General features: G+C 37.6%; 4 protein-coding genes, 1 long non-coding RNA gene and 1 other non-coding gene across 8 annotated transcripts; 4 read left to right on the forward strand and 2 right to left on the reverse strand.

The window, feature by feature from the left end:
• Window positions 1–4,158: 4,158 nt before the first annotated feature.
• Window positions 4,159–4,695, forward strand: LOC126588382 (histone H4-like). Its single transcript, XM_050253471.1, has one exon. It carries the CDS (start codon window positions 4,224–4,226, stop codon window positions 4,533–4,535), a length of 312 nt encoding a protein of 103 aa, XP_050109428.1. The 5' UTR covers window positions 4,159–4,223; the 3' UTR covers window positions 4,536–4,695.
• A 1,714-nt stretch (window positions 4,696–6,409) lies between these two features.
• LOC126588380 (ACT domain-containing protein ACR9-like) lies at window positions 6,410–9,747 on the forward strand. Of its 3 annotated transcripts, none has more exons than XM_050253467.1 (6): window positions 6,412–6,738; window positions 7,067–7,285; window positions 7,377–7,482; window positions 8,031–8,382; window positions 8,964–9,317; window positions 9,397–9,747. In XM_050253467.1, the coding sequence occupies exons 1-6, from the start codon at window positions 6,585–6,587 to the stop codon at window positions 9,541–9,543; spliced, it is 1,332 nt and encodes a 443-aa protein (XP_050109424.1). In that variant the 5' UTR covers window positions 6,412–6,584; the 3' UTR covers window positions 9,544–9,747. The 3 variants fall into 3 exon arrangements, with proteins under 3 accessions (XP_050109425.1, XP_050109424.1, XP_050109426.1); XM_050253469.1 differs by having other exon boundaries at window positions 6,414–6,738; window positions 8,964–9,248; XM_050253468.1 differs by lacking the exon at window positions 7,377–7,482 and having other exon boundaries at window positions 6,410–6,738; window positions 7,067–7,328.
• A 402-nt stretch (window positions 9,748–10,149) lies between these two features.
• LOC126588385 (uncharacterized) lies at window positions 10,150–11,009 on the reverse strand. The gene is made up of 2 exons (XR_007611434.1): window positions 10,826–11,009; window positions 10,150–10,605 (listed from the first exon to the last, which is right to left on the reverse strand). It is a non-coding gene; the product is annotated as an uncharacterized LOC126588385 (long non-coding RNA).
• A 5,266-nt stretch (window positions 11,010–16,275) lies between these two features.
• On the forward strand, window positions 16,276–20,616 carry LOC126589237 (uncharacterized). Its single transcript, XM_050254462.1, has 11 exons — window positions 16,276–16,694; window positions 17,120–17,204; window positions 17,642–17,838; window positions 18,250–18,332; window positions 18,921–18,966; window positions 19,064–19,120; window positions 19,258–19,312; window positions 19,391–19,491; window positions 19,604–19,667; window positions 19,771–19,904; window positions 20,269–20,616. Exons 1-11 carry the CDS (start codon window positions 16,614–16,616, stop codon window positions 20,437–20,439), a joined length of 1,074 nt encoding a protein of 357 aa, XP_050110419.1. The 5' UTR covers window positions 16,276–16,613; the 3' UTR covers window positions 20,440–20,616.
• A 1,556-nt stretch (window positions 20,617–22,172) lies between these two features.
• On the reverse strand, window positions 22,173–24,608 carry LOC126589240 (THO complex subunit 4A-like). The gene is made up of 5 exons (XM_050254463.1): window positions 24,294–24,608; window positions 24,056–24,205; window positions 23,622–23,690; window positions 23,343–23,536; window positions 22,173–22,688 (listed from the first exon to the last, which is right to left on the reverse strand). Exons 1-5 carry the CDS (start codon window positions 24,462–24,464, stop codon window positions 22,454–22,456), a joined length of 819 nt encoding a protein of 272 aa, XP_050110420.1. The 5' UTR covers window positions 24,465–24,608; the 3' UTR covers window positions 22,173–22,453.
• Window positions 24,609–24,681: 73 nt separating this feature from the next.
• Window positions 24,682–24,755, forward strand: TRNAV-AAC (transfer RNA valine (anticodon AAC)). The gene has a single exon. It is a non-coding gene; the product is annotated as a tRNA-Val (tRNA).
• The last annotated feature ends 1,128 nt before the right edge of the window (window positions 24,756–25,883 follow it).

Genomic DNA, 25,883 nt, shown 5'->3' on the forward strand with positions numbered 1-25,883 from the left:
GAAACAGAAAAGGTGTGGATGTGCTATTATTTCCGGCGAAGAAGTAGCTTCGAGAAGCGAACAACACCACTGCCCTCCTGATTTACTCACAACTCCCCACATGGCGCAGTCACAGTCAGAGCAACCTCCCAGTTCGGCCTCCGATTCCGAACCCGACGACCCCTGCTTTCTCTCCACCCACACGATCCCAAACCAAAACCCCAAGCTCCTCCACCTGTCATTCGATTGCGTGCTGCACAAACTTTATGTAGACGATTGGAAGTGGGAGCTGGCGGAGTTCAGTGTCAAGAAACCTGACGAAGTTATAATCGACGCGCCAGAGGCAATCGAGCGTCTGCACAATCAGACTTCCATGTTGCAAGTGGTTTCGGAGCTGAGAATCAAGATCTATGGAAGTAGATGATTCCGGGACCTCCAACTCCTCCGTTGTCAATGCCAACGAAGCTTCGACTCTAGGTAATGCCAGAGATGAAGACTCCACTGCGGCAACTTGCTAGTCAGATCTGGAACAAACGAAAACGGTTATAGACTTTCATGAGTATTTTCCTTCCTTCTCTCTTTTTCTCTTTCTCTATTTCTGTGTGAGATATTACATCCTAACTTAAGCCATGGATTCGAAAGATGAAAAATTGAAGCTGATGAGCAAACGTAAAAGCAGAATGATGCGAAAAGTTACTCGGGGGCCTCCGTATAAAGATCCGCATGGAGATCCGCCTAAGTATGGTACATCCCGTGAAAAAGATGCAGGGAAGTATGGTACATCCCGTCCTCATAGAAATCCACCTCCTCCACCGATTGCTCTCTCCGCTGTGAAACACCAGGTTTTGGTAAAAGAGTCTTGCAAGTGAGCTCATTCGAAACTCCACGATCATGGCTCTGCTGACCCGAGCCCGCATCCCTCTCTAACTCTCGGCCCAGCGAGCTCTCTCTCTCCACATCACCGTTCCCTCCCTCTCATCCTGTGCCCCATCCGACTCCACTCTCGCCACCTATGCCCGTCTTGCCGATCTCGATGGCTTCCATACCCAACCCCTGAGACATTTTCTACTGAAGCAACATGGTCTTTGCGTGTGGAATTTGGGTTCAGTGAATCTAGGGAATATTCTTGGATGGTAACATCTTGTCATCTGGTTCAGTGTGCCGTCCCCTTTAATCATTGCCTTCAATGAGCAAAAGCAAGAAAATCATCAACTAGCTCTGAGAAAGCAAAAGTGGAATAAAAGAAAGAGGAAAGTGCTGGAGAGTAACATGCAATCCGCTGTCAAGTGGGTCGTCCACTGCGCCTACGCAGAAAAAGAAAAAGGGGGAGGAAGGAGATTAGAATAAAGAAAAAGAAAAACATCATGATGTTGGTGAGAGAATATTTTAGAAAACAGAAACAGAAAGCAAAGCAAAAAGCAAAAGAGAAAACAAAAGAGAAAGCAAAAGCAAGAAATAAACACCCCACCAGAATGATGTGGTTTACTTTTCTTGTTTCTAAATGGTGTAAATTATTTTTTATCTTTCGGAGACATCTGTATAAACCCCATCAGAGGGTAAAAAAAAAAAAACGGCAAAGCCCAAAATAAATGGGCTGGAATGTTATGTAGAGGGCGAAGGCCCATAAGCTCAAAACAGCTTCAACCATGCGATCAAAAGTACGCCCAGTACTCCACAATTATTTGGCAACCTGCCACTATTACCACCAACCAGGTGATAAAAAGTACGCCCAGTACTTCCAAAATTATTCGGCAACCCGCCGCTATTATCACCAACCATGTGACCAAAAGTACGCCCAGTACTCCAAAAATTATTCGGCAACCTGCCGCTAACCAGGTGATGAAATGTACAACCCGTACTCTAATATCATTTGGTAACTAGTCATTCATGCCACCAACCAGGTGATCAAAAGTACGCCCAGTACTTCAAATCATACATGAGCATTACTCATATCAATCATACATAAACATTCATGAGCATTACTTATGTCAATCATACATAAACATTCATGAGCATCACTCATGTCAACATCCATGAGCATCACTCATGTCAATCAACATAAACATTCATGAGCATCACTCATGTCAATCAGCTTCAAAAGCTTTATTTACAGAGCTCTAACTTCAAAAGCTTTATTTACAAAAGCTCCAGCTTCGAAAGCTTCATTTACAGAGCTCTAGCTTCAAAGCTTCACTTACAAAGCTTCAGTGCATGGTATACAAATACCGTCTTCGAACAACCGCAATTTCGGCCCATACATGGATTCAATTTGAAGTCTCCAGCCAACATACTCTATTGATCAAAGACTTGGGGGACTACACTATACACCATTTATTGGGCCTCAACTGGGCCTCATGAAAAATACTTAGGGGATTATAGCCCATTATTTATGTATTGAGGACCGAGCCCTTATTCTATAAAAGGGACTCCCTCACCACCATTAGAGAGCATCAACTCTAGCCCATATTTATGTATTGAGGAGCGAGCCCTTGTTCTATAAAAGGGACTCCCTCACCATCATTAGAGAGCATCAACTCTAGCACATTATTCATGTATTGAAGAGCAAGCCCTTATTCTATAAAAGGGACTCCCTTACCATCATTAAAGAGCATCGCTGCCTACTGAGCAACCGCCTCGTCGCGAGCATCAACTATAGCCCATCATTCATGTAATGAGGAGCGAGCCCTTATTCTATAAAAGGGACTCCCTCACCTTCAAACGCCACAAGCCGAGCCAACCAAGGCATCATAAGCCACGAGCCGAGCAACCTCGCAGCGTGTGCTACTTCTAGTTGAACATCATTTCAGATTGAGCACCGCCTCATATCGAGCATCAGTTCAATACAACATCTAGTTACCTCGGCCCACACATGGACTGAATTTCAAGTCTTCAGCCAAAATATTCTCTTGACTGAAGACTTGGGGGACTACTGTTTATACCATATTTAGGGCCTCATATTTAGACCTCGTATAAATACTCGAGGGACTTAAATGTAATTATGTAATAAAGGAATGGGCAAATATGTAATAAGTGAGGAGTCGTTATTCTATAAAAGGACCCATTACCCTCACAATTAGGGGAGGCCATTTCTGAGGCCAATTCCTAAGGCTCATCACCCTTTCAACGCTCTCACTCTTAGAGATCTCTCTCTCCCTAATTTCTCAGAGAAATACAATACAATCAGTGTGGACGTAGCCTAAACCTTGGGGTGAACCACGATATATCTTGTGTTATTTACATTTCTTGCAGATTCACGGTCGGATTTACGTTGTTCCAAGACCTCCGATTTTGTACATCAACAGTACTCAAAGAAGATTGAAGCACGAACTCATTCATGATGAATTCTTCTACAATGAAGATTGAAGCACGAACTCATTCATGATGAATTCTTCTACAATATGAACTGATATTAATCTATGTTATTTTTAATTAGACATTCTGACTAGTAGACCGTGATTTAATAATTTTATTAGTTTCAATAGTGCTAATGATGTCTGTATTACGCTTTCTGTTGGATTTCTTCTCTTAAAATTTCTAATGATTTCACTTAATATTCACGTCCAGTAAGGGCTGATTTTGTATTGATGTGCTTTAAAAAAAAAATTGTTTCTGTTGTGCTGTGAAAATAAGCTCATTTTTGCTGCTTCACGTTTTTAGCTTTTTTCACCTAAAACTGTGAAAATAAGCTATTTTTAAATATTTACCAAATACCTTTTTAAGTTTAATTTTTTTTTATGCACACTTTTTATAAAATTATCTTAGTACCGAACCAATACTAAATTCCACTTTTAGTTCATGGAGAGAGATGGATGAAGTGGAGGGGTTTTGGCACGTGCGTTGCCACGTTCTGCGCCCTAGTTTTTCCCAAAAATTTCAACAACAAAAGAAAAACTCAAATTTCAAACCCAAAAATGGCACAACTCCCTCCCGGGCTCTTCGGCCCGCCTTTCAAAAACCGCCAAATCACTCTCACTAAAAAGCACAATCCGTGCCAGCACAAAAACGTGGTGTTTCTGACCGTAGATTCATACATCAGAAACGACGCAGATTCACTTTTACAATACGACGCGGATCGACTCTCGCAGCCTTCGATAAGCATGTGCATCCAACGGCCCAGATAGCCCCCCGCCAACCCTTCAAAATACCAAAACCCAAACCCCCCACGATATAAATACCCAAAACCCGTCGGTCGATCAACCTACCAAATCAACTCCAATTTCATACCCAAAAATTTTCCTGAGAAAATGACAGGACGAGGAAAGGGCGGCAAGGGATTGGGCAAGGGAGGAGCGAAACGACATCGTAAGGTTCTGAGGGACAACATCCAGGGCATCACCAAGCCTGCTATTCGCCGTCTTGCCCGCCGAGGTGGTGTTAAGCGAATCAGCGGTCTGATCTACGAGGAGACCAGAGGAGTTCTGAAGATCTTTTTGGAGAATGTTATTCGTGATGCTGTGACGTACACCGAGCACGCCAGGAGGAAGACTGTGACCGCCATGGATGTCGTGTATGCTTTGAAGAGGCAGGGAAGGACCCTATACGGTTTCGGGGGTTAAATTGGGAATTTTATGTCATTATTTTGGGAATTAGGGTTAGGTTTGCTTAGGATCTGGGCTTTAGATCTTTGGGTTTAATTTGTATTTTGTTGGTAACGGTTAGTGTTTATGTAATTTGTAATCTTATTTTGAAGTAATATAAGTTCGACCTGTTAGTAAATCTTTGCCTTATTTTATTGCTGTCAATTTCTTTTGTTTTTGTGGTTAATTTCTTCTGTGAAATCTGTTTGGTTGCCGAGAAAATCACGAGTAGAGGGAAAGTATATTGGTGTTGATAAGGATTCCATTCTTAGGTGTTCTTCTGAGAAAATAATTGGAGCAGTGTGAGTTTATTGGAGATAAAGTTGTTAGATTACTACCCCAATAAAGCAAATGATTTAAACTCAGTTTTGAATTTAAATTTAACATGTGGGTGTGCAATTTTGAACGGACAGAGATCTCAGCCGGAATTTTCCCATTAAGTTTTAAGGATTTGGAGATTTGAACTTTTAAAATTTAATTCAATGATTACAATTATTATTATTTTTAGAATTATTTTTTGTTTGTAGTCGTTGAATTAAATTTCAAGGGTTCGGATCATTGGATTTTTTGGATTTGGTGGGGTGAGATCCGGCTGGGATCTTTGTCCATTTGGAAAAAAAATTAGGGTTTCTTATTTCAAATGGGTTTAGGGTTTAGGGTAGTGGCAGACCGGACATTATCTTTTCTTGGATTGGAAACCAATCATATTTTTTTTTAATTTTTGGACAAAGGGAAGCCAATCATATCTCAAATTGTGGTTCTTGGTCGAAAATTCTAGATACATCGTGAGTATAAAAAAAATATTAAAGGGGAGCTGACGAAAATTTTTATTTTGAAATTAAAATTTTAATTGTTTTACTACTTGAACTATTTTTCAATTATTCTATTATTACGGACGTTAACAATTTAATTAGGATGAAAATAATATCGTGGTGCAAATTTTTCTTTGAAAGAAAAAATAGAATAGATGGCAAGTGATTAAATCAAATGTCATAGATTCATAATAATGTCCAAGACTAGCAAAATTGATTGCAATTGCCTCTTAGAGTAATTTAGAATTTGTCAAAAGATAATACCAAATTTCTTGTAAAAAAATTTGCAAAAATAACTTTACGAACACTCACTTTAGTAAATTAAATACAAAATAATTTTACTATTTTGTTCAAAGCCTTAAACTCAGGTGCCCTCAATTTTTTTTCCCACGTTTTTTTCGCTCTTGTATGACAGCATGAGTTCGAACCCCGTCGGTAACTAATCTAACATTTAACTTACTAACGATATCGTTTCACTAAAAAAAAAGAATAATAATTGAGACAAAATTGTTAACCGTGGCTAAATATATAAATAGCTTCTTCAGCAACAAACATCATCTTATAGACATCACAAAAATTATTTTAGCTATTACTTTATATTTTCTCTATTTATAATTTAATTTTAAAATTTTAATAAGCACATAATTTTAAGAGTCACTTTCCAGTTTCTACCATCCCTCTCACAAGTCACATGGTAGTGGATGAGGTCTCTCCGTGGGATGAGGATATTCTCCCGATTTTTTTGTGAGGATCTTAGGATGCTCACGTCAAGACTGTTTATCGTACATCATGCGGTCAGTTTTTATTAAGTATTAGTTGTGTTTAATCTGAAATGAAAAATTCAAAATAATTTATAACCGCATAATGTATGATAAACGGTTAGAATGTCTCACAATTTGAATTTGGATGAAATCCAAATCCGTCATCGTGACTCATGTGACAATTTTTAAAATCACTTTTAAAGGACTCAGAGGCCGCCACGTGTAAAGACGACGTGGATTTTCTGATGGCAACAAACGTCGACTCCAGAAAGGTCACAATTAAAGCCCAAAGATCACGCCCGCCTATTTCCGGAAACTTTGAGCCTCTACTATTTTAGTGGCACCTGAACCACCGGTCCACCGGTGGAGGGCCTCCACATATCACCCCATCCCGAAACTCTTGGCACCGTCAAATTTACCGCGCCATTTTGCTCGGTCTTCCTCGGGTTTCCGGTATGGGTGTGCCGAGCGACGACGTCGTTGTGATCCAGAAAGGAAGGCGGCCCGGCGAGCCCTGCATCATCACCGTCAATTGCCCGGACAAGACCGGCCTCGGGTGCGATATTTGCAGAATCATCCTCGATTTTGGCCTTCTAATAGAAAAAGCAGGTACTTTCTGCAAACTTTTAATCTCATTTTTTTTAACATAACAATCGAGCAAGTGTACATGATAGTGGATTTTTTTGGGTTATTTTTCATTAATTTTGGTTAATTTTTTGTGGGTTTTTGTTTTCGATTAATGTGGTGGCTTGGTGATAATTTAAGCTGTTCAGAAATTAATTTTTAATTTTTTCAGTTCCATCTTCCATGTGGATTTTTGTCTTTGATTAATCTTGTAGATTAGTGATAATTAATTGTGTTTAGGGATCAAGTGATTCAATTTGTGTGTTAATTTGAATGCTCATGTGTTTTTGTGGGGTGAAATTTGTTGGTGTAGATTTTTCGACTGATGGGATATGGTGCTACATAGTGTTATGGGTGTTTCCGGATTCCAGCTCCCCAGTAGTGAAACTGTCAAATTTGAAGAACCAGCTACAATCTGTATGCCCATCATGTTCCGTGCCGTTTTACTTGTACCAGCAGGCCACAAGATCGTCGTCCTCACCAGTTTATCTGTTGACGTTTCTTTGCCTCGACCGCAAGGGATTGTTGCATGGTAACGGAAATTTGCCACACCTCCATTGCTTAATTGTTTTGAGGTATTTCTGACTTGTAATTCAATGTTGCCTTAACTTTGTTTCTTTTAGATGTTACAAAAACTCTCTCAGAGCTTGAGCTTTCGATTCAGCGAGTGAAAGTTACGACAACCCCAGATGATAGGGTCTTGGACCTCTTCTTTATAACAGATAACACGTGAGTTTTGCCTTGGGACGACTTCTAAGTTTGGTTTTGTCATTGTTTTTAATTTGAGGATTTGAGGAATTTTCTTGATTATTGTTAAATTTGTTCTTATTACGTAAAAAATGAATTTCTGACTGCATTGACATAATGTCTTAAAGGTTCAACGATTTTCGGTCACTAAATCGCTCACTTTGGACAAAAAGTTTTACAGTTTCTATATTCGTCTTTTGTTTGAACTCTTTACTGAATTGTGCTGCCTTGGAGTTTTTTACATGGTTAATAAATGACAAATTATTCAAGTCCTACATGACATAGCTTATCTAGAGCTAATACTATGGAAACCATGGTTTTTCTTTGTTATCATTTGGACAAGCGTGCCGTCCCATTATCTCTCTCTTGCTGAGCTTCCATGTTTTGATCGCTTCTCAAACATGTCATTGTTGTAAATGTTTTGGTCGTTTCTTTCTTGGTCATTAGATGATTTTATTAAATGTAACAAGTCAGTTAAGGTGGAATCCTGATGCTATTTATAATCGAGATGACCTACATTCTCATTTCAGGGACCTTTTACACACAAAGGAACGCCAAGATGAGACAATAAAACAATTGCGTGATGTTTTGGGTGAGTCATGTATCAGCTGCGAACTTCAGCTGCTAGGTCCCGAGTATGAATCCCACCATGGAATCCCTTCCCTTTCTCCTGCGGTAGCTGAAGAGCTATTTAGATGTGAGTTATTGGATAAAGAAACCCGGTCTCAAGCTCTTAGCCCAGATATGACAAAGTTGAAGAAAACCAATGTGACTATGGACAATTCGTTGAGCCCTGCTCATACATTACTTCAAATCCACTGTGCTGACCACAAAGGTCTCTTGTATGACATTCTGAGAACTTTGAAAGACTGCAATATCAAGGTAGAATATCTTCTCTTCCCCCATACTATTTTGCTAGAGAACATCAATGTTTTTTTTTTTAGTTTAGAATACTTTGTAGTATTAGTTTGGTTAGCCTATGTCAGAGCCTACTGGTTCTGGAACGGGAGATGACAGAGATTTTACTTGTTGCCGCTCCTAGTTGATAGGTTTCCCTACATGGGAATGAAAATGGATCTCGAGTCTTGACCTCAACCCCGAGAAGGGGTGATGAGAAAAGAATGGTCTTACTTTTCTGAAAGGTTATTATTCTCACCAAAGAAAAAAATAATGGGAAATGGGGGTAAGGCTAGCCGACATTCATCTCTCCCAGACCCTGCGTAAAGCGGGAGCCTTGTGCACTGGGTACGACCTATCCATATGCAGAACCGCAGATGATTGCTTTTTGGTCCAATACATCTTGGTGATACATCTAAATATGACTTGCCTGCACTTGTAATGTTGGGTCTAATTCTTTCTTTTCCTCTGTAAGCTACATATAAGGATTTATTCTATCCTTGCCAACTTATGATGATTGGCAGTTTTGTTAGTAGTTTTCTAATCCAAAATCTCTTCTTGTTCAGATAGCTTATGGTAGAATTTCTCCAAATATTAAAGGCTATCGCGATTTAGACCTATTCATTCAGCAAAATGATGGGAAAAAGTTTGTCGATCCCGATAAGCAGAGTGCACTGTATTTGCGGTTGAAGGTGGAGATGCTTCACCCATTACGTGTTATCATTGCAAACCGAGGGCCAGATACTGAACTGTTAGTTGCTAATCCAGTTGAGCTATCTGGAAAGGGAAGACCACGAGTTTTCTACGATGTTACAACTGCTCTAAAAACACTTGGGATATGCATTTTCTCTGTAAGAAAACTCCGCAACAAGTTAAAAGTTTTTCAGAATTACCAAATCTTTTGTGAATTACTAACTCAAGTAAATACTTGCACTTCTTGGCGTATTTACCAAATCCATTTTCGTAACACTTTTAACAGTTTGTTGTCTCGTCTTTCAGGCCGAAATCGGGAGGGTAGCGGCGTCAGATCGTGAATGGGAGGTGTATACCTTTTTGCTGGAAGAGAACCACAACTTTCAGTTATCAAATATGGTAGCTAAGAATCAGATTGCAGATAGAGTTAGAAGAACCTTGATGGGCTGGTGAGTAGATAGATTTTACCATCTTTCTACCCCTCAGTGTATTTTGGGCTTATAATATATAAAGATGTATAACCCATATGATGTTTTTGCAAGTGTGTTGATTCCCATTGTGAATGCCTTTTTCAGATGTAAATCATAGTTTTCTGGTCATAGATGAACTTGGTGAGTGAAGACGGAGAACAATTTACATGAAACGGGTTTACTATCATTGTGGGTCTAATATTGGATTGACATCTGGAGAAAAATTAACACATGGTAATGCATTATTAGATTAGGACGCCACATCGCAGTATACCCGTTTTGTGTAAGATTTTCTATAGTGGGTGGGCAAATATAAGTTCGTTTCATAGCGTACCCATTGGGGGACTGATTTCTACACTCCCCTTATCCTTTTTAGACATTGGATGAAAGAATTAAAATCATGAAATGAATTAACAAGGAAGTCTTAAGAGGTAAAAAGGAAAGTGTGAAAATTACTCTTACCCAAAATCTCAAAAAGGGAAAGAATTTTCGTCATCGGTGAAAAAAAGTTGACCTATTAAGAGCATTTTCTTAAAGAATAATTGCTTAATGTCTCCATATGATGGTACTTTGCGAGGACGTTATTCAATGTTGTTAAAAACATCATGAATACAATCACATAAATTATATTTGACATTAGATGGTGATTGTAGTACGTGCATGCAAGTATTGTAGTCAGTCCCACAAAGTATAAGATAAATACAAGTACTACATACATGGTACATATAGAGTGCCCCCTGGGGACATCTTGGGTTATAAATGATCTTTGAAGTATTGGAAAATCATAGTATAGGACCCTTATGTTATAATCTCATCAATGTCGTCCTTCACCTCATTCGTTGACATGCTCATCTATGTTGTCATTGTAGTCTCATTTTGTCAAAATTACCAATAATTTTCGAACACGGAACACATAGCCCTGACGTCATACCCTCACACTTCTCACTCGTATCAAATGGAGGACATGGCAAGCCATTCTTGTTCAAAATCCTGCCAAACGAAGATGAGACTATAATGACCCATCCAAAATTGTTCATCTCCGCTCCTTAATACGACACAAAATAATTTGCCACTTCATTAGAGGCCCTTCCAATCTCTCAAGAGAAAAGAATTTCACAAAAGCAACCAGATTTTAATCCTCGAAATATGGGTTCTATCTAAATAATTACCAAAATTTCATAATTTTCCTTACAATGCTAACAAAACCAAATTGACAAAAATAAACCACAATGATAAGAATTGAAATTGAGATAGAACACACTTACCAAAATTCCATTTAAACTACATAATATGCGGAAGATACCTTAGCCTTTTGGCATTCTTTTTTTTTCCTTTCTTTTCTCAGTCCAAAGAAAAGAACAAAAAAAAAGAGATGCCAAATGACTGAAATTGCGTCTATTGTTGCCGAACGTAAGGCCTGACTTCTAAATAGTTATAAATACTACACTCATAAAGTAAATTTTTACTTAACATTTAACCGGAGCATGAATTCTTTTTATAAATTGGTAGAGAGCCGTGTTTTTACTTATTTCCGATGTGGAACTAATTATTCTCATATAGTTGTTACATCACGAGCATCTTCTTCAATGTGAGGCTGTCCTTGCAATTGGGTTGAACTGTCTTGTTACCAAAAGAAAATGGCTCCACCAGTGAAGAAAACGAGAAGTAATTGGATGAAAGGTCGGAGCCCTTGCGGCTGCCCTGCCAACGATTGACGAGGCTTGCGCCCGCGTTAAGTGCAGCATACGACAAGGGGGCTCTCCTACGTGAAGCCCACCAAAGCCAAATGGCTCAGATTTGATACATTTACAGCGGTAGGATTTCCAACGATTTGTGATTAGGACAGTTAAAAAAATTGAAAATTTTGATGCTGCACCATATGCGTTTTGTGGAGCCTCTGATTTAAAAAATTGAAAAATTTAACGGTCAGAATTAATCCAATTCTAAAAAAAAAATATATATTTAAAAAAATTAAAAAAACTTACAAAAATTCACAATTAAAAATCTTACAAAGTTTAGTACACTTTCAAATTAAACAAAAATTTACGCAATAATGACATGTGGAGGATAAGACGAAGAGAAAATTAGAAAAAAATAATATATATTTGTGAATAGTAATCGTTCTACCCGTGCTCCTTCCAAATGGGTGAACTTGTACAAAGAGAATAACTTATTACCTACCCACCCATTGTGGGTAGGGTGTGCCCTTTGAGTCTAGTACCTATTCATTTTTAACAATTATTTGAGTGAAAAAAAAAAAAAAAAAACACTCTATACTTGTATAATAACATAAAATCTCCCGTGGAGTACAAGATCCGTTAGCACCAATTCATAATCTTCCACGTGTGTACATAAACAAATTAATGAAATTCGTAAATCTTTTAGGGCCATATTCATTTCTTTACTTCATCCAATTGATCTGATGATATTTCTTATCTTAAAATTTGGCGAGGTTTCAACTTTAAATCCCATCACGTCGTAATATATAAAAGAAAATAAATAGAGCTTCAGTCCTAACAGCACATGCCTATTTACAAGTGATTCAATCATACTCCAATGTGAATTGGCACGTAGAAAAAATTTTACACATAATAGTGCATTATTGGATTAAGACGCCACACTACAATATACCCAGTTTATGTAAGTTTTTCTAGTGTAGGTGAGCAAATATAAGTTCATATCATAGCATACCCACGAGAGGACTGATTTTGACCTACCTGTTTTTCTTTCTATTCATTGTATGAAAGAGTTAAAAAAATCATGAAATGAATCAACAGTGAAGGGCTGGAGGTAAAAAGGGGAGTGCGAAAATTACTATCTTACCCAAAAACGAAAAAAAGGGCAATAGTTTTCTTAATCGGTGCAAAAACATTTAACCTAATATAAGCAATTTTTTAAAGAATAATGGCTCGTTTAAAAGTGCTTTTAAAACTATTTTTTTGGTGAAATTGATTATGGGTTCCAATTGCACTTTAAGTGCTTTTTGGAAAGAGCACATATACTTCTTGCAGAAAACACTTAAAGTGTTTTTTACAGGATCCTCTTGGATTTTTACTAGGGATTGATTTCAAAAACATTTTCATCAAAAATGTTTTCAGTCATTTTAAAAGCACTTCCAAACGAGCCATAATTGAGTAATATCTCCACAAGAAAGTACTTTACGATTGTGAGGACCTTGTTCAGTGTTGTTAACAACGTCATGAATACAATCACTATCTCGACAGTTAGATAATAATTGTATTAAATACATATATTAATATAAATTATATTTGACTGTTAGATGATGATTATTGTAAATACATGCGAGTATAGTCAATTCCACAAAGTGGAAGATAATAATCATCATACAGGACCTTTATGTTATAAACTCATCAATGCTGTCCTTCACCACATTCATTGACATGCTTATTTATGTCGTTCTTGTAATCTCAGTCCGTCACAGTTTCTAATAATTTGTTAACACAAAATATAAGAACAATAATTAATTTTTAATAACTTTTTTAATACAAGCGAATTACTCGAATCTAGTCTAAGGAGAGGGGAGACGGTTTTTATTGCGAGACGGGTGAATTAATCACTAGAGCAATTCATCATTAATAAAAAAAAATATTTTAGATTCAAACATCTTTATCAAATAAGCAAAAATAAATTACTTTTTTTTTTTTTTGTAAAGCTGGAATTCGTGGCCAGGGCAAAAACGTCAAAAGAACAGAAAGCCAAATTGAAGGCGAACAAACAGACAGACATAACAGAAAGAAGGAAAGAGAAGTAGAAAGACACTGCTACACATAGCCCTCACACTTTCTCTCTCACTTCCATCAATTGGCATACATGAAAACCCATTCTTGTTCAAGATCTTTACATACGATGGGGGTCTAACAACCGAAGCAAAATCACTCCTCTCCGATCCTTGATCGAACGCAACATAATATGCCGCTTCATTAGATGCCCGATGAACCGAGGACCAGCTGCATGCTTGAACGACTCCCACATGTGGACAATTAAATTGGCAAAAATAAAACCACAATGACAATAGTTGAAATCGAGATAGAAAACACTTACCGAAATTCCATTTAAGCTAATTAATATGCGGACGACATTTTAGCATTTTGGCATCCTTTTTTCCTTCCCTTTCTTGGTCCAAAGAAAAGTACGAAAAAGAGATGCCAAATGACTAAATGGTGTCTACAGTTGTTGAACACAAGACATGACTTCTAAATAGCTATAAATACTATACTTATAAAATAGTTTTTGACTTAACATTTAACTGGAGTATAAATTCTATTTATACGTTAGTAGAGAGCCGTGTTTTTACTCGTTTCCGATGTGGGATTAACTATTCTTATAGGGTTGTTACATCATGAACATCCTCTTTGATGTGAGACTAACTATTCTTATACAGTTGATTGCTGCTGTATACTAGGTTGGGGTTATGGGGTTCTTTCAATAGGTTAGGGGTTGCAATAGGTTAGGGTGTGCCATGTCAACCTAATACTTATCAATTTTTAACTGTTATCTGGTGTCTGGTGAGTCCTTCTAGTACAAGATTCATTAGTCACTAATTCACAATTATTCACGAGTGTGCGTAAGCAAACTAATGAATCCGTTAACATTTTAGAGACATTAATTTCTTTTTGCAACCAAGTGATTCGATCATATTTCTCGTCTTAGAATTTGAAGGGGTTATAACTTTGAATCTTAGAATGTAATATAAAAGAAAAGCAAACGGAATATGTGCGCATATAGAAGTGGTCCAATCATACTCCACCGGTGAGCCATTTACATCCTCTCTCAAGCATGGTTTAAAATATCTATATAAGTGGAATATTGATATGCAAATTCATTGAAATATCGATGAATTATATCAATTATTGCATGTGTTTGATATCCCAGTAAATAGGATGATGAGTTTCTGCTCATTCGTTTTGAATTTAAAACTCCCTCATCTCTTAAATTATTGTAATGTTTTCGGACCCTTCCCCTCCTTTAATAATAATAAATTAAAAAATGTTGCCTCGATAGAAATTATGAAAATTTGCAATGAATATGTATACCAACTCATTCAAATTTAATTGAAATTAGAAAAACAAATTCAAAAGTTCAAAATATGTAATGGGTTCCGGTAAATTTTTTTATAGTGAATCGGTAAGTATCGTTGATATTCATTGATTTTCGTATATTTAGGGGGTGTAGTCAGACTGGGAATTGAGAGAATTTTTAGGGAACTTTAACGAAAAGCACCCGGTACTGTTCACTTTAACGAAAAACCACATTTTTACACGTCAATCCTAGTACTATTCACTTTACCCTTTATTTTGTCCTTATCATTAAAACTCAAAGTTTTCAAGCCCTTTTAATTAGTTTTCCTGAATTTTTATAGATTTTGATACGTGATGGATTTCATAGGATTATATAGACTTCTACAAAATCCTATAGATTTTGGAAGATTAGTATAACAAATTTCTATGGATTATGAAAGATTTTGTAGCGTTGAATCTTAACCATCAAATAAATCAAATGGTAATATATGCATATAGGTCATAAATCTAATCAAATAAAGCTGTTCATGCTCTGCATCTGCATCCCTTGGAGCCGAAAAAAAAGAAGTCAAGATTATCACATAAACCCAACTCCTCAAAGATCCCCAGTGCACCCATTTCCAATCCTACTTCCTCCCTCACTTTATTCTTATAATTTTCGTTGTCACATTATGTATTCAGGTATATAAGGGCTTGATTTAGTTATCCAAGAGTATTTTTAATATTTATTAATTAAACGAATTCATTCATGGTACTCAAAAAAAAAAACATAAATAAGCAAACATGCTCTCAACACATGAACCATGCCGCAAAAATAGCAGCAATTAGCAGGAGTGCCCAGCAGCAACGAAAACGTTGTAGACATGACGAAAAAATTGCAACCCAAGAACAAAAAATTAAAGAAAAAATCGCATAAAAATGATGCAACCCAACAACAAAAATTGAAGAAAAAAAATTGCAAAAATGAAGGAAGAAGATAAAGCAAAGAAAGTGGCTGGCAGTGAGAAGAAGAGTTTAAAAGTGGATCTGAAATCCTATGATGTGAGGTAGGATTCTATTTAGTTTTAGTTATATGCTTCTTCTTTTCAAATCCCATAAAATCCACAATTTAATGAAATCCTACAAAATCTTTAATTTTTAAATACATTTGGATGGACTTTAAAATTGACTTTTAAAATCTCCATTGACTACACCTAGATTTACATGGATTCTAAAAAGGAACTTTAACGAAAAATACCCGGTACTGTTCATTTAACAAAAAATCACATTTTTACACTAAAAAGTCAATCATGATACTATTCACTTTACCATTTATTTTGTTCTTATCATTAAAACTCAAAGTTTTCAAACTATTTTCATTAGTTTTCCTTTCTAAGGGAACTTTAACGAATCCATTAAAATTCATTGGTTGATTACACTAGGATTTTAAAATCTTGTCAAATCTAAATTTGACTACACCACCCCCTTAGTTGACATAGGGTGAGGTTTGCATTTCACCATTGTTTCTATATCGATTTTCAATTTTTCGAATATTAACCAAAAGATCAATAATTTTGTGGATATATTAAACAAGTGGTCCCAAGCGACTCAATCATTCACACCCCATCCAATTATCCAACTTTTCATACCCAAAAAGGAAAAGGAAAAAGAAAATACTATATATGTAACAACGTGTGGTAAATCCGTACAGTCCAGCACTCGGCCTCGACCTCCATTGCCACCCACCCATCCACCACATTGTCTCCCGCCACGCAACGCCACGCCACATCACCACCGCCCCACTTTCCAATTTCCCCTTTTTTATTTTTAATTTAATTAAATAAATCCAAATACATATTATTTTCCTTATTAAATTTAATTTTCATTGGCAAAGAGCAAAAAGCAGCTCCACTGTATATCTCTCGTTCAATAATTACCGAGTTTACAACCGTATCGGTTTCGGTTAAGGCCGCGTTTGGATCTGAAGGATTTAGGGTTTCGGACTTAATGCTATTGCTATTCGGTCTGTACCAGAATGTCTCAAGCTTCTTCCTCGCCTCGAAGCTCTGCATATCTCGACGCGCTGACGCAAGAGATCGAGAAGAAGCTCCAGCGGGTATATTAAACTCTTTGTTTCCCGTTTGGTTACTGAGAAAATCTAGGAAAATAATTGAATTAATGAATAATTGAATCAAATTCCTGCCACAGTTGACTCTGATTCAGTTATTTGAATTTAGTTGAGATACGGGTAATTAATTGTTCGATGTCAGAATTCGTAAATTAATTAAATTGTTGGATATCTGAATTTGTAAATTACTGTAAAAGTTTTTGAATTTTTTTCAGAATTTTCTTTCATACGGATTTTGCTCTGGTAATTATTATGCAAATGTTTGATTTGGGATTGTGAATAGAATGTTTGGATTTGGAGAGCGTTTGATTTAGGATTTGGGAGTTTATTAATGTGATTGCCAGCATAAGAAAAGGATTAGGGAAATTCAGGCCTAACTTGGTAGAGGTTTCTGTGTGTTTAATGTGTTGTAGGCGCTGGCTTCTCCGTCGCAGCGGCGGAATTTGTTGCAGGAGTTGTTTGCTGACATAGCTTTGGAGATCGATGAGCGAGCCAAAGGTGAGTGGAAATTCTCCATGGAGTTGTCTGTTTTCGGAATTGACATTCAAATGTTTTCAGTGATAGTGCTGTAAGCCTGTAATTGGTTAGCATTTTAAAGCATAGTTTTTACTTTTTAGATATGATATAACTACTAGCAGTGATACTTAGGATCGGCTGAAAATGGTTTATTTAGCAGGATAGTATGTTCAATCGAAAGAATTATGAGAATACTATGAGCACAGTTGCATTGCGTTGCGTTCCTACCTTGGTAATGTATGTCAAATGAGTATACTACCGCATACGCGTGGAACTAAAGTGCTTCATAGGAACATTGATTATTCATTGATTAATTGCAGTCTAATTTGTATGTTGTGGAAAGTCCTTTCAAGTGTATGGCGTTACATGCAATATTTATGACTGGTGTTCTCATTTTTGGAATTCACATTGCATGTCAGAAATGATTCTCAGCAGGGAAGAGGATGCAATTTCTCCTGCTGAGGATGGCATTGAAGGTCAGCTTTGCTTTTATGATGTGCTCACTGATCACTATGTTCGGGTGCCTGAGAATGGAAAACGCATCCTTGATTTGATTGTCCAACTTTGGAGCCAGTCATTTGCATCTCATATTTTTGCCTTGTTGTTCCACAAATGGGTATGTCAACGCACACCCAGTGTATTGATCTTTTCCATTCTATATTAAAGTCGCCATTCTGGATACAAAATTCTCCTGGTTGGTGATTTGTTTTGAGAAAATCGTATTGTTTCTGCTTACTTTTGGAGCTTTCACCTATAAATCACGTGGATGAAGCATAACGCTGTAAATTGTATTTATTAAACTGGAAAAGTATGTATAATGGCCTTGAAAATTTGTCAAACTCATTGAAATTGATTTGGAAGTTATCAACATTCTTTATTACCAAGTTTTATTTTAAATGATTGACACAGTTGGTTTTCAGACATTCTATGATAGAAGTTTTTGTTCACATACTTCTTACTTCTTAACTATGTTGCCTTAGTTAATCCACTGTGATGCCGAGAGGATTTAATATAGTTTTTTTGCCAGCTGTTTGAGGTTCAACTTGACAACTCTGAAGTACTTCTTCGTTACTCATCTGCTCTTGTTGAAGGTGCAACAAATGTTTTCTGGTACGAATATAAGTGCATGCTTGTTGTTTTTTTAATGGTTGATTGGAGTCATTGGACTTACAAGTGGTTGTAGATGGCTTTGCAGTAGTGAAATGTCTATTGATTTTGTAGTGCCTTTTATTCACTTTTCAACGGGACTCCCATAGTTGAAATACTATGTAAAAACAATCTCTTGTCTCTTGTGTCCTTATATATTTATGTATGTTTCTGTTCCTCCATAGTGTGATGTTAGGTAGGTGTTGCTTGTTCTGTGTAAATAAATTATGTGTCTTTGATTTCAAAAGCAGCAAAGATAGAAATGGACTTTTTTTTAAGGAACCTGGTATGACATGAAGAGTTTAATAGTATCCTACCAAAGCAACTCTTGTGGACATGTGGAATGGTGTCTGCTTTGTTCCCATTGCCCAACTTTTTTTTTCTTTTGGCTGCTGCTGCTACTATCCATATATGCTGACAAAATGGCAACTTAGGGTTATGAATTATGTTCCTTTTTTTACTTGAAATGGGAATTCCCCCATCCAAGGTTTCATTTGTTTCTTTTTGTTCTGTTTAGGAAACTTATTAATGGTACTGTGTGCAAATTTGCAGGATTGATACTCAATCAAATGCAAGGCGATTCCAATCCCTCTTTTGTGTAAGAGCCCTTTCAAAGTTGAAATTTATATGCTTCTGTTGAAGAACTTTATGAAATATTTATTTCATTTTGTGTTTAACCCCACCTTTTATTTCAGTATCTGCTTGAGGACGTTGCTTTGGAGCCCAAACGGTTAAATAAAATTCCTGTACAGGTCAGAGATTCCCTTTCCAATTTTACAGGGAACTTTTTTACTCGGTGTGGATAACTTCTAGCCATGATAGTGATTAAACAACCAATATCTATGTAGACGCTTTTAAATTAACTTTAGAATTCTTCATTACTTCTCAGGTCCAGCGAGATCTATTTCTTTTACTCTCGAGGTTTATAATTTTTTATAACTCAGGTGGGTTTTCTGGTAATGCATCTTCAGCCTTTCAATTAAGAAATTGTAATTTGTCCAGTAATGTGTTGATTCATGCAGTTGACAAGCTCGACAGCTTCTTAAGGGAATTTCCTCATTTTCCGAACGCTTTTTTGATTGGTAGTTCAGCAGACTTCTTTGTTATTGAACTAGCAGATCAGGTCAAATTTGCAATACTCTCCGCAGCAGAACTTTTGCTTAGTTTTGTTCACACACTGCATTGATATTCATATATTAACAATCTAATATGTTCATATTTTCTTTACTGGTCAGCTTCAAAAACTGAAGGTGGAACCAGTATTGCTGCATTACCTTTCATACATAAAAGTTCTCCAGGGTAATATTCGAACCGTTTTTTTCAGGTTTAAGATTTAAGGAATTATGTGAACCTGGAATTACAGTCGCTTTGTGTTCTGCTTAATGTATTTCTAATTTAAAAGGAATGGAGCTGAGAATGGCCACAAGCACAAGGTTAAAGGCTTGTCTGTATAGCTTCACTTCTCCTGGAGGTCCAATGTACCCTACAAGAGCTGTTCGTCATGCGGCATGGGATGCATTAGATTTGCTTTTTCCCGTGAGTATATTATTCGCTATCACAGTTTTCTGGTTAAACTGGATAATTTAGTGCAATCGTACTGTTATCATCTTTGTTATCCTAAATATTGTGCGTTATATAGAGTATTTTGTTGCCAATAGTCCCATCTCTGGTTGGATGTGAGCAAAGCGGAGATCTTTATTGATAATTTGATGACTAACTCTGAGATAGAATAACCTATAGAGCCTTACATGATGCATTTAGAAGTCATCCTGGGTTGTCGTGGCTTCAGATAGATTATACGTGCATATTCAAGGACTTACCAGTGTCTTCCCATGACTCGATTCTGAGCATTCCGCCTTGTCTGCATGTGTGGGAGCATAACTCTGAGTCTATGGTGCAGGTTGGCAGATACCCGCGGCATCTCATAAGCCTGTTCTTCCGATTGCTATATCCATGGTACTGGCCCGCTTCTTGTTGGAATTTCGTCATGGATTGCGTAAAGGCGGTATTGTATTCTCTGTTAGGATTAATCTACTCAAGTTTGGGGAAGCTGAGAAAGCCAAAGTTTTAAAATGCTGCCAATTTCGAAAGATGTAGCCTGTAAAGTTAAAAAACTAAACCCCTAGGAACCGAAGCGCAAAGTTGTTTGTAGTGAATTGTATATGTGATTTTGTTCCCGTTTTGCCCTCTTTCGACAGAACCGAAATTGTTTCTTCTTAATTTTGATTGCAAAGAATACTTTGGTTCATTGTTTGTTCCCCTTTTAGCCGTCGATTACATGTTCTCAATAACTTGTTTTATTTGCTTTTCCTTGGTGGATCGTTTTAATTGTTTTCAGATTGCATCTCTTATTACGCAAATGCAAATCTAAGCTAAATTAAAGAATATTTAGGGGGGCTAAAACGTATCCAAAAAATTTCCTTGCCGGATACTTTGTAGGCCTACACATTCGGAAAATGCTCCTGCATGAATTTCAACAAGTTTGTGGTATGGCGAATGGCCCGAGTTCGTGGGCAATACGCCTGCTGGAGGTTGCATTTGGTCGAACTTTTGGCATCAACCTGAGGTTGTATTTGGCCGAACTTTTGGCGTCGACCAGAGGGTTGTCGACCGGAGGTTGTATTTGGCCGAACTTTTGGCATCGACTCGGGGTCATGAATGGCACGAGACTGATCTACGGCTGTCTGAATCTGGAGACTGATCTACGGCTATCAAGTTCATTAAGTTTGGTACTGAATATAGGGCATTGTCTCATTGCCGATACAAAACCAAACCGTTTGGTTTGGATGCCATTTACCAGTCCAATCCTGCCTAAACCAGTAAGGCACCCGTAGTTCAGTCGGTGACTTAGGACCGGAACCAGACAAACCGGCCCGTGCCACCCTTAGCTGAATTAGCAGTGTTTCCCAACCCATACGCACTAGAAACATACATGGATAGCTAGATTAACAAGACTGGATTGCCAAGGTAGGGTATTAACAAGACTAGGGTATTGTTTTTTCCTCTAATACGAGATAACCTTATCTCAGTTGAAACGTAGCTATATGAATTCCAACATCAAAACATAAAGACGTACATAAGTTCACATAGCAGAAAGTAAAAATTCTAATCTCAGAAACTCAATAAGTTTAATCCAGTCACTTGGGACGGAAAACCAGTCGTATTCAATAGCGTGCATACGGAACTCCAACCATGGGAAAGATAGAACCATGCTCCAATGCAATCTACTGATCTAGGCAACAAAAGGGTAATATTCACAATCAAAGCAGCAACTATCAACTCTGACCCAGAATACAATCAGAATTAACAATCACCCCGCTGTCTTTACCCAGACACCGAATAAAGACCGTCAAAAGGCAGGCATATCTGGAACTCCTTCCAGGACTAGGAAGCCTGAAGGCACCGCACATCTCTGAACATCATCGTTATGACTTCAGTAACCAGTTCTACATCTAGAACCGGCTAGTTGCTTAGTCCATACAATTTCTCTAAACGCATAATGTCAGGATCAATGCCAATTAAATTATATCATTTCTGGGTCAGGGGTATAAGAGAACGCTACCATAAATTAGCAGGAAATATAACCAGCTCAACTGCACCAAACACAAAGGACAAAACTTAAATAAATAACAAGATTTCAAAGCCAAGGAAAACAGAGATATCTACCTCATGCGAAGTACGCCATTTTACAGGCAGTAGAACCAACCAAACTCATTGCAGCAGTGTGTGAATTCTCTAAGGCTCAATCCTTTCACACGTTCTGCAGCCAGTTTTGTCTTTGTGTGCGGAGAAACAGAGACCAACTTGTTGAAAAGGGATTGAGGAAGCTAATGGATGGGAGTTCAGTTCAAAGTACTGAAACTGTCTATTAACCCACATATCTCATACCCATGTCTAAACAAACATAATAAGTGCCCAAACTACTTAAGCAAGATTCTATAAGTTCTTCCTACGCATGATTTCTCTCTCAAGGAAATTGGGTTTTGATAGAAATACAGAAAATATATGAGGTTGTCAAATCACCAAGCACCTAATGAGCCATAAAAGATGTAACAAAGCCAACACTTCATACAGCTGATTTCACTTTACTCTTGCATTGATTCTGCTGCTGCATGGTACTTCTCTAGCTCGGCATCAAGATCTTCAGCGGAAACCTTTTGGTCCTTTTCACCACGGCCTCTTCCACTTCCGCGTCCACCACCGCCCCTTCTAGGACCACGGCCACCACGGCTGCCGCCACCACCACCACCGCCGCCACCTCCGCCACCACCACCACCGCCGCCACGTATACGTCCAAATGCACCACCCCTACTCTGTCCCCTGCTCAACAGCCACAACAAATACACAATCAGCTTCAGATAAATTAAAACATGGCACAGATAATAAATACGCACATCCAACAATAATAGAAGCTGAGTCCTCCCAATTGCTACATCTCATGACTCAAACACATGGATGAGACAAAACATCAGCTATATTCGAAGGGGTAACTGAGGCATGACGGAACATCAGTTTGAGTATCATACAAATACATTTTAATCTAAATAAATAAGTATCAAAGTCATTAATTCAAGATTACTTATTTGTTTAGAAGTTTCAGTTACAACATGTTTAAAGATTTTAAAGACTACAACTTCTAGGTTTTCCCTCTACAATAAAACCATAGACTCTACATATGGCCCGGAAAACAGCCCATAATAAACTCAAGCCAATAATGCAAAATCGTAATAGGCACAACAGCATCCAGCATTTGCAAAAACAAAACTTGCACCTTGATGCATTCTTATTCCAGACAAATGTTGGCTAGAAAGATTAACTAATGCCTAGAACAAAAGCCAAGAGCTTCTTATAGCAATCAAAAATCAAAATAACCTCTTATTCCTTTAAGTCATTTACTAAAAAGCGAAAAAAATGTATAAGCACAAACATCAATGAGAGCTAATCCTAAAGTGAAATGTATGGTACACAACATACCCCATGGGTAGTCCATTCCGATTTCCAAAATTTCCATTAGCAGCAGGGGGGAAAGCAGGTGGGGCTCCAGGTGTCCCAATGTTTGTTCCTACAATCTCAATCTTCATCGGCTTCCCATCAAGCTGAACATTGTTGTATCTTTTAACAGCCGCCGCAGCATCCGTTCGTCGTGAGAAAACTACGTCTGCCGTTCCCTATGAAAAAGAGCTTTGTATTAAACTACAGCAGGACACAAAGAATTCTCCAGAAGGACCAACAATGCAAAACTTGACAAGGTACCTTTGATCTCCCGCTTCTGTCATAATGTACTCCATAACGTTTCAGGTCACCAACCTCAGAAAACAATTCCTGGCATAATAATTTGACTTTAGAAAACACAAATTGTAGCAACAAATGTGGATTCAAAGTCTCTGTTATTTGCAAAGACTGTTCAATAAAGGCATTAAAGGGATTTTCGATGTTCCGCAGACTTATCAACCGTATCTTAATTACATGTGGATTAGCCGATTAGTTTAACATTTATTCGGCTAACATAAAAACTCCAATCTAATAAAATAATTTATAAGAAGAATCCAAATTCAAAACATTTAGTTCTAAATCCAATATCCAAATACCCCTAATTTTGATTGATCATAAATCACAAACGAAACCCCACCCTCTTAAGAAACAAGTCCAGCTTTTATATAGAATTTTGAAAGAACAGGGAAATTCACCTTAATGTCCTCGTTGGAAACGCCATAATCGAGATTGGAGATGTAGAGCTTGGTTCCGGTTTCGATAGCCGATGCTCTCCCAGCTGGAGCCGCGTACGCCACCGCACCAAGATCCCCATACATGTCGTGTTGCCACGCAGTCTCCGGCGCCTAAATCCCCAAAATTTATTATTAACTCAATTCAATTTCAACTGGAGAAAAGATCAGATCAGAGCCAAAGCCAGAGATTTGCTTCTACCTTGGCCGCAGCCGCGTACGGCGTCGCGCGATTGGCGCCGCGATTCGGCAAGCGGCGGGCGGGTCCGGGTCCGGAGGTCCCCCGGCCGCCGCGGCCTCGGGCGTTCCCGGATCCCGATTTCTTGCTGGTCTTGATGAGGTCGTCCAGGGACATGCTTAGAGGGTCCTGCATCTTGTTTGACTAGGGGAAGAAACGAAACCCTCGGAGCGAGAAAGTGGAGAGAGAGAGAGAGAGGGTTAGGGTTTCTAGTGGCGGTGGGAATTTGAAGTGACGGACCGAAAATGATGAGAGAGAGTCGGAGGAAGAACCCTGCGAAAGAATGATTCATTTATATAAGGTCATTTTCTTTCGTGGTTTTATATTTTAAAAAGCAAACCCTCAGCGTCAAGGTTTCGTGGTGTAGTTGGTTATCACGTCAGTCTAACACACTGAAGGTCTCCGGTTCGAACCCGGGCGAAGCCACTTTTGTTTTTGATTCTTTGTTTTTCACCAGGTGTTTGCTTTGTTTTAGGACTTGTTATGGTTTATTTTTTGCAATACCGATGTAATTCGATTCTAATCTCACTTTGTTGTAAAACTCATACTTAGCCAGTTAATCACATGGAGCTTACGTTTTTTAGAGTTCTTTTTTTTTTTTTTGCAGTTTTTGCAATGGCTCGATTCTAATATTACTTTCCCTATAACTCAAATTCTCATTTAATTGAGTGAACTCAATTTTCGTCTTACTTTGTCAAATTTTTGTCAATTACGTCAAATAAATGGTGAAATTTAAGTTCCAAGAGAAAACATGAGATTAGAAACAGGATATCATGGGCATTGTGAAAATTATATATTTTTTATTGCATTGCAATTGTACTTGTTAATTTGGCATACTTGAATAGATCATGGAAGATCGAGTCTTGATTGTATCCCTCATATGAGATCACTTTTTATATAAGTGAGGGGCTGATTAATAAACTCTAAACTTAGAAAATAAGAATAAATGAAAAATGCTTGAAATTTTTGAGTTTTAATCAAAATGACAAAAAAGTGTTGTAAGTGAATAGTACCATGAGTGACGTTTTAGAGTAAAAATATCATTTTCGTTAAAAATGAACAATACCAGAAGTATTTCATTAAAACTCCCAATAAATTTTCTAAGACTAGATGTCCAACTTTGATTTTTGGTTTTTAATGGTTGGATGGTTGCCATTTTTTCTTTTTCCCTTTTTTCCCCAAAGCTATTTTCTCTTATTTTTAAACTTTGTACTATTTTCTCTTATTACTAAACAATAGTTTTCTTTTATTTAGGTGTCTGCCTTTTCAAGGAATCCTCTCTAGATTTTACAATTCGAATGCAACGAGTTGAGAAATATGGACCATTAATTTTGAACCCCTACTATCCCCATTAGCTCATTCTAATCATCCATCTTACACAAATCACGGGTCCAAATCTCTCTATCCGGCTCTTAAACAGTCTAAATTTCTCGGTCTATCAATTTCAGATTACGAGATCCAGAAAATGTCTAAATTCCTTCCTATGGGATGAATACATAGTTTCCTTTCATTCTTTCGTTTTTTTTTTTATTGAAAATACATAGTTTCTTTGAA

The sequence above is a fragment of the Malus sylvestris genome, chromosome 11, assembly GCF_916048215.2.
Source record: "Malus sylvestris chromosome 11, drMalSylv7.2, whole genome shotgun sequence".
In the NCBI taxonomy this organism is placed as follows: Eukaryota; Viridiplantae; Streptophyta; class Magnoliopsida; order Rosales; family Rosaceae; genus Malus; species Malus sylvestris.

What these genes read in the sequence shown, in the direction of transcription:
- LOC126589240 (XM_050254463.1), bottom strand. Translation starts at nt 24,464, where the DNA reads ATGCAGGACCCTCTAAGCATGTCCCTGGACGACCTCATCAAGACCAGC. An exon ending in TTTCCAACGAGGACATTAAG is followed by an intron (nt 23,691 to 24,055) that starts GTGAATTTCCCT and finishes TTATTATGCCAG; the next exon opens with GAATTGTTTTCTGAGGTTGG. An exon ending in CGGAATGGACTACCCATGGG is followed by an intron (nt 22,689 to 23,342) that starts GTATGTTGTGTA and finishes GCTGTTGAGCAG; the next exon opens with GGGACAGAGTAGGGGTGGTG.
- LOC126588382 (XM_050253471.1), top strand. Translation starts at nt 4,224, where the DNA reads ATGACAGGACGAGGAAAGGGCGGCAAGGGATTGGGCAAGGGAGGAGCG.
- LOC126589237 (XM_050254462.1), top strand. Translation starts at nt 16,614, where the DNA reads ATGTCTCAAGCTTCTTCCTCGCCTCGAAGCTCTGCATATCTCGACGCG. An exon ending in TTATTGAACTAGCAGATCAG is followed by an intron (nt 19,492 to 19,603) that starts GTCAAATTTGCA and finishes TTTACTGGTCAG; the next exon opens with CTTCAAAAACTGAAGGTGGA. An exon ending in CATTAGATTTGCTTTTTCCC is followed by an intron (nt 19,905 to 20,268) that starts GTGAGTATATTA and finishes TCTATGGTGCAG; the next exon opens with GTTGGCAGATACCCGCGGCA.
- LOC126588380 (XM_050253467.1), top strand. Translation starts at nt 6,585, where the DNA reads ATGGGTGTGCCGAGCGACGACGTCGTTGTGATCCAGAAAGGAAGGCGG. An exon ending in TTCTTTATAACAGATAACAC is followed by an intron (nt 7,483 to 8,030) that starts GTGAGTTTTGCC and finishes TTCTCATTTCAG; the next exon opens with GGACCTTTTACACACAAAGG. An exon ending in TTTGTGAATTACTAACTCAA is followed by an intron (nt 9,318 to 9,396) that starts GTAAATACTTGC and finishes CTCGTCTTTCAG; the next exon opens with GCCGAAATCGGGAGGGTAGC.